The sequence below is a fragment of the Molothrus ater genome, chromosome 6 (assembly GCF_012460135.2).
Source record: "Molothrus ater isolate BHLD 08-10-18 breed brown headed cowbird chromosome 6, BPBGC_Mater_1.1, whole genome shotgun sequence".
Taxonomy (NCBI): Eukaryota; Metazoa; Chordata; class Aves; order Passeriformes; family Icteridae; genus Molothrus; species Molothrus ater.
Window position 1 is genome coordinate 26,509,282 of NC_050483.2, and position 10,816 is coordinate 26,520,097.

The 10,816-nt window shown below is 37.4% G+C and overlaps 1 protein-coding gene across 2 annotated transcripts in view; it reads right to left on the reverse strand.

The window, feature by feature from the left end:
* Positions 1 to 10,805, reverse strand: part of ZNF106 (zinc finger protein 106) — a 40,481-nt gene extending 29,676 nt beyond the window's left edge. For both annotated transcript variants that reach the window (XM_036384980.2, XM_036384981.1), the window contains exons 1-3: positions 10,706 to 10,805; positions 2,785 to 2,871; positions 1,422 to 1,483 (exon numbers count right to left, since the gene is read on the reverse strand). In XM_036384980.2, coding sequence (XP_036240873.2) covers positions 1,422 to 1,483; positions 2,785 to 2,838 — 116 coding nt within the window. In that variant the 5' untranslated portion in view covers positions 2,839 to 2,871; positions 10,706 to 10,805. The remainder of the gene's footprint in view (positions 1 to 1,421; positions 1,484 to 2,784; positions 2,872 to 10,705) is intronic.
* Positions 10,806 to 10,816: the final 11 nt, after the last annotated feature.

Below are 10,816 nucleotides of genomic sequence, written 5' to 3' on the forward strand. Positions count from 1 at the left end.
ATGGTATTATCATCTGTTACATAATTCAGCCACACTCACAAGGCTGCTGCGTGTGCTTCACATTTTCTTCTTGAAGTACATGGCTGTAAAAGACTCCTAAAAAACTTCTAATTAAATTGAAATGGAAGAAGGGGCACAAGAGAGAGAACGAGGCTGCTGTTGCACAGTGAAAAATTAAGTTCATTATTTTGAGAACAAGCATCTTCCATGCATTCTTCTGAAAGAGTAATGAAGACACATGGTTACATTAGTAATAAAAAGTGTAATGATGATGAAAGAAATTTAACTTAATATCAGTCCTATGGAGTGGAAAACCAAAAATTGTCCAATCATTTGCAAGCCACGTCAGACACAACATATAACTTCTAGAAATTAGTGTTACAGAGTAACACTAAAGTAAGTAAACTAAGTAAACTAAACTAAAAAAGTATAAGTAAACTAAAAACAAAACAAAAAAATGTAGAAGGCCCAAAATAAGATGTCAAAATAAGTGAAATTTCAGAATCACTGCCAGAAGACAACAGTCCAGAACAGAAGTGCTCAACAAGTTAACTGACCAGAAGCCAATAGTCAGTTTCTAGCAGAGAGCATTCTGGTATTTTTCCCTGGGTATGAGATAGATGTCTTGACAAAATGAATCCCCCACACCTCAAAGAGCGGAAAGAGGGTTACTTTTAGTTCTTTAAGAGGTGTTGAAAACAGATTTGTCATTTGTTAAACTTTCTGTTGCAAGATAATTAAAAATTAATTTCTAGATCAAATATTCAAGTATTTGACAGTATCTGATCTCTGTGAGATCAGATCTGATCTGATCTCAAAATCCATACACCTGAAATCACTTTAACCAGTGTACTCTGGTTGGAACCTAACTCCCTATTATTAGGATCATGTTTGAAAATCCCTTAACTCCCCCCTTCTACTTTCCAAATGTTTCAAATAAAACAAGGAAACCCTAAAGGAAACTCCATCCAGCATGGGTAGGTCTCCTAATCAAGCAACTGTACTTTAAAAGATCAACAATTGGTTTTACATCATTGAAAACTTACAAAAACCCCAAAAAACTTTTAAAAGAAAAATGCCACTATTCATAATTCTAATTTCTGATTATTCTGTAAAAGGCAGAAATCTAATGCTTGAACAAAAAACCCCCACAAACACAAAACTGCCAAGAATGAAGTAACTTTATTTCACTGCAGTCAAAGCAATGCAGGTGAGCTTTCTTCCACATCATTGTTTGCCTCCTGGGTTTCTGACATCATGAAAACACATTCATTGCCAGCTGTATGACAAGGCACGCTACTCAAGTGAAGCATAAAAATAAATTGTGCAATTCGGCTTGTATGGGAAATAGGTCAGGAGTCCTTCCAAAAAGTGACATACAAAATGGCACCGGGAGGAATGATGGAAGATTGCTCTCATACCTTCCCTTCAGGTTTTCCAGTTCTCTGTGGTGAAGCATGCTTCTCTTGTGTTCTTCCATCTCCTTCAACATGTAGAAAAAAAAAATTGGTCAAAACAAAACAAAATGCTGTATCATATCTGAAAAGCTCATTTTTGTGAATTCTCCTGCCTTGCACAAGGGTGTACTCTACTTCTGCAGGGCTGCAGTAGTTGCCATTCCTGTTTCTGTGACTATGAAAGCACAAGTAGGCACACCTGCAGGAAGTTATGTTACCTTTCCCAAGAAGAACACACGAGTCATTAAAATTCAACACAATAGAAGCAGAATTTCAGGAGAAAATCAAATAACAGTCTATGTAGCAAAGTTTATTAGACTGATTTTTGACAAAACACTGTTGAAAATAATTTTAATTAAAAGTCTCATTAATACCATTCTTCAGAATCACAGTACTTAAAACAGTTTCCCTGTGCAATCTGAGCAGTTCTCTGTATTTCTATTGTAACACAGCTGTAAATTCACCATCATATACTATTTTACTTGGCTAGACACTTCAGAAACTGACATGTACATGTCAGTTTGTTGTTTACAGCAACCCTGATCTATGAACTGCAGTACTGTTATAATTATTTACTTTTGAAAGGGAGATGCCAGAAGAGAAAAAACATTCATCACTCAGCAAAGGAAGCAGTCCAGATGATTTAACTTTCCTTTGGTGTTTGAGCCAAAATGTTCAGAAATCTTCAAAGACCAGATACTAATCACTATCCTCTTTAGCCCTTGAAATCCTATCTGAAAAGGGAAAGGAACATCTTCCACCTTGAAGACTTGTGTGAATTAAAACACATGGCACATCTCCACATGCCATGTAGCTAAAAAGTATATGAAGGTCCATTAAGAAACTCTCAGATTCAACGCAGATTTTGCATAAATACACAGCACACAGAAGATGGACACTAAACTGACACACTAATGAAAACACATGCTGTGTTATGTGGAAAACACAATTCCATTTGGTTCTTCCATATGGAAGCACAGACCTTCCAAAAGGAATCTATAAAATTGTGTATTACAGTATTCTTCCCATATCACAATTTACAGCCAAATACGTGTGAGTGCTTTTCACTTTAGCATCTTTATAAAATAATATAAAAAACTCAAAGACCTCACTATTTTTACCATTCAGAATCAGGCATACTGCACAGCTCACTTCAAGAAAGATACTCCAAAGCACACAGAAATATATTCTTTGATTTGAGATAGACTTAGGGCAATATATTCCTGGTAAAGGGAAATTGCACTTTGCACAATTTTAAAATGAAAGCATTTCTCATTCACATTTCATATTAATATCTACTGATGCATGTCAAGCATTAATTATTTACCTTTTTTGAGTTGTACACAATGTGACATAATGCACATTTTCGTTGCTGAACCATGCTTATATACTCTGGAAATATCTTATCCCATACCTGCAAATAAAAACAATTTAAAAATAACTAACATTCAGGATTACTTGTTTCATTAATCTATCTTACTAAATAAAGTAAGCAAAGTTACTGTTCATGAAAACTATTGTGCTGAGCTTAAGAGAATACATACCTCTCATGCATCATCAATACTCTTCAAAAAAAACATAAGGTAGTTTGAACAGTCATCTAAAACATCTATAATAAAAAGTAGCTTTCCCTTTCTTTCATTTTGTTCCTGGTCATCCAAGACATGGTACTCATTCAACAGTCAGAGATCTGTACAAATCCTCTTAGCTACTCAAATCAGATTAACAAAACACTTTTCAACTACAACGATGGCAGGGAGATAAAGAATTAGAAAAACCAAGCAGGGCAAACTCAGATCTTTATTTTAGTGCACAGGGCCACTCAAGGAAGATATTTAAGGCCCTAGGAAAATGAAAGAGGCCATCTATGATATCAAAGACCACTAGTCTTCAAGTTTTATTGATCCATTTACTCACCATAAAATAAAACCTGAAGTAATTTAAATTCAGTATTTTTCTCACTAGCCTTTGCAAGAAATGCACATATCCATGTACTTAAATACTCAATTTAGACAGCATTTTAACACTAATCTACTGAAGACTTGCATATATGCAAAAAAAAAGCAGCGGCAGGTCAAATAAAATGTCATATGTATTTTATCATAATGTTTAACTCATAAGGAGTGCAATGAAATTAGAGTCTAGGTTATAATGCATAAACAGATATGTCTATTTAAATAACAGGGTACAATCTTTGCACTTTTCTTTCTCCTAAAATACACTAAAATGCACAATGATTGAGCATTACTGTCATTTTTTATTGATTTGGCAGAGGCAGTTCCTCACCCTAAATTGAAAACAAATGTATTTTTTCAATACTCAGGATTTTTGTATCTGCACAGAAAAATACAAATCCTTTCAAGTTTTGCTAACTTACATTAGGCAACTTCAGAGCTAACTTAGTTAATAGCATCATAATTAACCTGCAAGAGCCTTCTTCAAGAACTCTACTTCACAACTGACCCTATAAAGTTAATTCTAGTTATTCAACATCAACCTTCTTTATCAGCGGCATCAAAAATCTCTAAATCTGGTACTGACTAGAAGCTGCGAACAAAGGGCAGGAACAAGATTTTTACCAAATCTTGATTACCTAGAATTAAAGCAGCTCTGATATTCAGTTATTCTGTACAACTGAAAACAAAAATGAGCAAGTAAAAGCGCGACTCTTTAAGTCCAAAACGTAGTTCTTTGACAAGTAACTCTTTCCCTACAGACTTCCACACCCATTTACACATAAATGTTAAAGGGGTTAAAGGGGAGGAAACTGAGAGCTGCAATAGCACTTTCACCATTGGACAAGAGAGAAACAGTTTTCTCATTAAAAAAAATCCACATCATCATACTAAAACAAACACATTTAAAACATAACAGGAGATTCAGTCATCTTGTGCTCCCTAACCACCATTCTTGATCTCCCTGAGATACCTGATGGTGTTTAGATATGCATTTTCTAGCTTGATCACATGGGCACCTGACATATTTGAACCACTAGTAGCAGCTGTTTATTTTGACACATAAGCCCCAACAAAGGTTTAAGATCATTCATTTATATGCACCAGCCTCCATACAAATTCATATGGTATCAGCGATGCCCATGCAAAAGCACCTGCCTTCATGGAAGGTCAGGAATCAGAAACACTATCTTTCACAACAAATTATTTTGAAAGCATTTATAAAGATCATAACTTGTTTTAAAACATATTTCAACTGAGACAGCAGTTAAGGAAAGTTTAAGCTTATACAAGTAGAGACAGAAAATGAGATATTGCAGACTCCTGATTCTCTAGTGAGTTATTAGGTGAGTATAGTAACACATCATCAATATACTGTTTATACACAGATCTGTGCAGCTACAACAGATCTAAAGGAATTATTAATGATCATACACAAGTGACAAATGTTGTTAGATGCCTAGCCAACATAGTACAGCTGGTTTAATGCGATTAATATGGAAGTACTCATGGAAAGCGAGACTGCTAATCCTTGCACCAATTTCAGACACTTCCTTTTGCATTAAAATATTCTGTACACCCCCAACATTCTTTGCTGGCACTACTTTGTAGTTCAGCGGAGTAATACCCTACATGTGCTCAAGATCTCCTTCAAGATCACCCAAGTATTTACAGAATTAAAGCAGCATGGGACTTAAATCAGGAAAAGCAGGCCAGTTAGCACAGAACATTAAAAAGCTTTCACCAGCAGAGCTAACATTACACCTGTTTTGGCTAATTAAAACATATAGTAACTATACACGATTACAGGAAGAGTTTTCGGCAAACTGCCCAATCAGCTAGGCATTACTTATGACAGAGTACTAAAAATACTGATAGAATTCAAATGCTATTGGATGTCACTATGAAAAGGGAAACTTTCTCAGTGGCATGGACTCAGAAATAAAGAGATTTGGTAGATGTTACAGACACACATTCTATTTCCAGATCACCTCTTGACTTAGTGTCTTACATAGATATAAGCCACTTCCCATGATCCTTAGCTTTCTCCAAATGCTGCTAAACCTATAAACACTGTGGTTCATTTTAACTAAGTACTTCAATTTTACTGTAAAAGAACTTCTATGAAGTATTTTGAGTAACATAATAAATCAAAGGCATTTCCTCAGTCACTATGTAAAATCAGCAAGAATCAGACAGTTTTTGAGCCATGTAGACACTGCATTTCATCTCACCATATACTGGTCTGTTCAATCTCAAAACTTCCATTCTTCATGAAGAAACTTCAGAAACAGAGCCCTCCCTAGATAAATGCAGGCACATTTGAATTCTTGAAAAAAAATTCACATACTTTAAACTTCAGCAACCTTCAAGCTTTTATCAGCTTTAACAACTTGTGCTTTTGAAATCATCAGCTTGCTATATAACATAGAAAATTACTTTTTATGGGACTTGAGTAGGAAGATGAGCTACTCTAAAAAATGAGCAAACTGCAAGCAAAGATAAGGTTTTGCCAAAAAGACCCCACCATCATATAAAAAGAACACACGTTAAGAGCAGAATGCAAAGCCTTTGAAACAAATGAGATATTACAACAACTTTCTATTTTGAGGGAATGTAACTGTTCAATGGGTCATTTGTTTGTTTTAAAAGGAAGGGATGTGCTTTACAACTGGGTGATGTAAACACAACTTGCCCATAGTCTGCACCTGTACAGAGCTTAGAAATACCACAGAGCTTTAATTAAATTAAGAAAACCAGCTACAGAGATTTTAGAGAGCCCTTCTCAAAAATAAAAATAGTCTACAAAGAAAATTAGGCATTAGACTACTTCCTGGTACAACATCCATTTGTCCACAGTAATTCAACCTAACCGGATAACATACATTAAAAATGTACATCAAGATTAAATCTGCTACAGATTAGTGGCTGAACACTCTGACTATATAAAGCCACAAGTGCCATGGAGTGGGGTGTGCAGCCTGGCAGTCCAGCTGCCTAGAAATCCTCAGGAGGCTTCAAAGAGATCAGCAGTGCTGGCCTGTCTAAAGGCCTGCCTAAGTGCTGCATGTCCCTACAGAGAGCAGTGGAAACTCAACACTTGAGAAGAACAGGAGGCTACAAATTCACTGTGCAGAATGTTATGCAGCAACATGCTCAGCATATGCTCAGCTCCTTGCAGAGATGTCATTCCTAGTGCCTCAGTGACTTCTGTCCTGCAGCAACCAGCTGCACACACACCAGCTGAACTGTAGAATAGTAATAATAATACTGAGCCCTGTGCTCCAATTTCATCACCTCCAGCAGAATTTACATGGAATAAAGCACTATCATTCACAGACTATCTTCCCTTCCAAGATTCATTGCCCCTCAAGCATCCAAATTTACCACACATCTCCGCTAGACAATAACTTCTACTAATTACCTTAACTCTCCTTCTGGGCACACCTGCGAGGCACTAACTTTCCTTCTGAGATGCTGATCTGTGCATCCTAACACAGGCAACAAACAAAAACTTAAGGACTTACTAAAGTTAAGTCACAACTAACGGCATGATTCTCCCCCAGCACACTGTCAGCCACTAACTACTTTGTAGTTGGTTTCTTATTTTTACAGGGCGAAGGAGAAAACTACATTACACTCCAGAAGTTCAAATACTTGTACCAAAAGTAAAGCTTTTAAGGTAAATTTCTCCCTGCTTTCCAAGATTTAATTTTATCCATGTGACAATCTAAGGGTAGTCTAGACCCCTGAGCACTGAAGCAGCACCACTGGACAGCAAATGGTATAACTGGGCAGACAAGTGCTTAACTGTTTTGACATTAAGCCAGGAAAGAAAAGTTATTTCACAGTTCAAAGTTCTTTAAGCTCCTGTTAAAAGCAATAAAATTTACTTCACTATCTGGCCTAGAAAACATCTAACAGAAACTGAGTGCTATCTCATAAGTATGGCTGGGATTTTTACAACATACAGGGAAAGTCTGCTGGAGATAACGACACCACAGAGAAATATCTTAAACAGACCTGCACAGGCACAGAACACCTGGCAGGAACACAGAGTTTTCACTGACTTCTATTTTTATTTCATGTAAGTCTAAGAACAGGGCACAGATTAGAAGAACATATACACTTTAAGCCACAACCAAATTGCATCTTTCCAACTCCTATACATAAGCAATGGTAATAATTTCCTAATATACAAAGTAAGTTTTCCTTGCTGTAAATCAAAGTGATCATTTCTCTCTAGTGAAACTAAATGCCTTATTTCTTTCTTATTCATGAGAGCTTTTCACACACCTGAAGATTCGGGAATATATTCTGTCCAAACTGGAATGAAGAACTGTTCAGCATTATTACTGTATGCTGTCACTTAGAATACCTAAAATCCACATACCTGGAAATTCCACAAGCTGGAAAGCTTCTGTTTTCTTCCATACTCCCTACTCGGTTTAAGGTATATGCAAGTTTTGTTTTCTTCAGATGTTTTCCTCAAACATCACATTTCCTGGGCTTATTAAAATAGCCATTTCCCTTTCCAAGCTGCCCAAAGCACTCTAAAAGGATTGTTCAAAACCAGACGTAGTACTTTAGCTAACACCCCTATTAGCACCCTTAGGAGAAGGGAGTTGTCTGTGTATCCCTACTACTGTTACAACCTCAAACACAATTGATAATGACTGAGACAAAGTCTTACTAAAAAGCAACATAGTGATCCACAAGATGTGGGCAAAACAACCCAATTAAATTTTAGGTTTAAATATCTAAAAATTTAAATATTACTGTGACTCACAAAAGAATTCACATCAGCTCATTCTGGTGACCTTGAGTCACTTTATAAAGGGTCTTCACTTTACAGACTCTTATAAGAATGATAGAAATATCCAACACTTAATTATACACTTATTCCTGTAACATTAAGTTGTATCTTTTTTTCCCCCCTCCTATGCTGTTTAATCTCATCATATCCTTCCCAGGTATTCATATGACGTCTCTTTCACTGATTAGTTAAGAACAAGGACTCAAAAGCCACATCGAAACAGATTACTCTATACATCCTATTGCAGTTCCACAGAAACAGGTACCTGGCCTTATCAAAATAACTCAGGCTCTCTAAAAAAGACCTGTATAGACACAAGAGAACAAACAGGGAGAGCATTCAGCAAGTAACTGGGCTTCTTCTATTTATAGTGTCATTACAGAGTATGAAGAATTACTGGAGGGTGATTTGAAGCACTCAAACCAAGGTACTCAAGTCACTATTCAATATAAAGAGCTTTCATACCAAGAAAAAATCAAGTTAAGGATCTCAAACATTAAGATAGTAGTCATTAATGACCAGGTAATAGAAATACAGGGCTCTGCCTCAATTGTCATATCTCTGTAGTTTGTCCCAGGGCTCAATACAAGCAGCTCTACCACAATAGGATCCAAATGTAAAATAGTCTAGGACTTGATGAAAAACTCAAAAACCTTACATTACAAATATAAAACACAGATTTATAAAAAAAAAAAGTTACTTCTAAGATATAGTATCCTCTTACTTTGCTAGAATCAGCTTGAGTCAGATAACAAATCTGTCAAATCTTATGACACCATCTGGTGGCAGAGTTCAAAGATGATCACCAGATGTTAAAAAGAGCTTTAACAATTTAAATTTTATTCTGAAAAAATTTAAATTTTATTCTGGATGTCTTACAATTTTTTTCTTTACAAGATAAGGTGAAAAGAACATGGATAGAAAAATACTTTCATTTTACCTAGATACTACAAGTTCTATCTCTGTACACAATTTAGGTACGCATTTAGAGGATAGTGACTGCTGTTACCCTGTACTGGATTCACAATCCTGCAGGAATTAAGGTCTTTAGTTGACATATCTTCAAATATGTGACATTTTTGAACTTAGGGAATAGAAGCTACATGAAGTTTGGTCACAGTGACCAAACGGACTTAGGTAAAATGCAAACATACTTTGGGTAAAACCAACTGAAAATACCAGAGTGTAGCACATATTTAGCTAACTTTACATACAAAAATCAGTCATTAATGGAACACACAAAGTAGTGCAAGTGCAGCTGCCTTTTACTGCCAGTTCAGCTGAAGTCAAGCAAGGACTTAAAAAAAAAAAAAAACAAATCATAATTCAGTTGCTTTTAATAGGAGAGACTTCAGAATAGAAATCTATTTTCCAATGTAAAAAGTTATGGAGATATATTGCATTGGTCCTTAGAACCTGCAGTTGTAATCCCAAACACTGCAGTACTAATGGGAATAAGCTTATAAACTTCTGCAAAGCTGAAAGCTGTTCATCAAATTTTTGCAAGGCTTAAGTGTTTGGGGTTTTTTTTAGGCCAGGATCTGTCAGTTCAGCAAAACAGCCAATTTGCTAAATACAGTAATTGAGGTTTAACTGAAAGAAGTAGCAAATAACTGAAGCACAGCAATACGCAACAGAGATATAGGACATGCAAGCCTGGAAACTCATGTTGAAAACAAAGTCCACAAATTCTCAATGATCTTCTCTCTCAGGACACACCACCTCAGAACCTATCTGTTCTTTAAAGCTGCACTTACTCAGGCGCAGAAGGGAATGTGAGAAGGTTTATACTTGCATGAGAAGATTGTTACCAAACCTCCATCTACAAAGTATACTGAAGCATGAACTTTAATGCTTCATCAATGCTACTTGTATCCAATGTTTCATAAACTTCTACGAACTGACATTCATATGCACCCCCGAGCAGTTCTTAATAAAGGTTTGGATTTCAAGTACCCTGTGTGCAATGATGAATGATTACTTTCAAGCACCTCATATTTCATCATACTATTATGACTTGTTTCACGCTGTCAGTCCCACTCCTTTTAAGTTAGCAGATATTTATCACTAAACTCATGCATGCTTTCACTCAACACATTTTTAGATATTGACTTATGAGGAAGGCAACTAAGCAACTCTGCACTCAGTTACACTTCATCCCCGGAAACACTCCTGGCAAGCACGAAGAGGCAGCAGGGCAGGCGCACACCTGGAAGAGAGAGTCCTCCACCCTAAGCTGTTCTACAGCAGGGCATCTAAGTCCAGGGATCCCTACAGCAATCGGGGATGCTCACAAGGCAAAGCAAAGCACATGCCCGCCCCAAGGCGAGCTGCCCGCAGCCGCAGCCCGCCTCGGCCAGGCTCGCCCTGCTGCCCTCCACAGGCCGCCCACTCCGCCAGAGCCGGAGCAGCCCCCATCGCCCCCGGCCGCCACTGCTCTCCCCAAGCCCTCTGCTCCGTAGAGCCCCGGTACTCACGGATCGCACCCCTGCCCAGGCCAGCGGCCCGGCAGCCCATTCCCCTGTGAGACCGAGGAGGCCCGGCCAGCACCGCCCCGGGTCCGGCCGCCCGCACGACACCCGCACCGG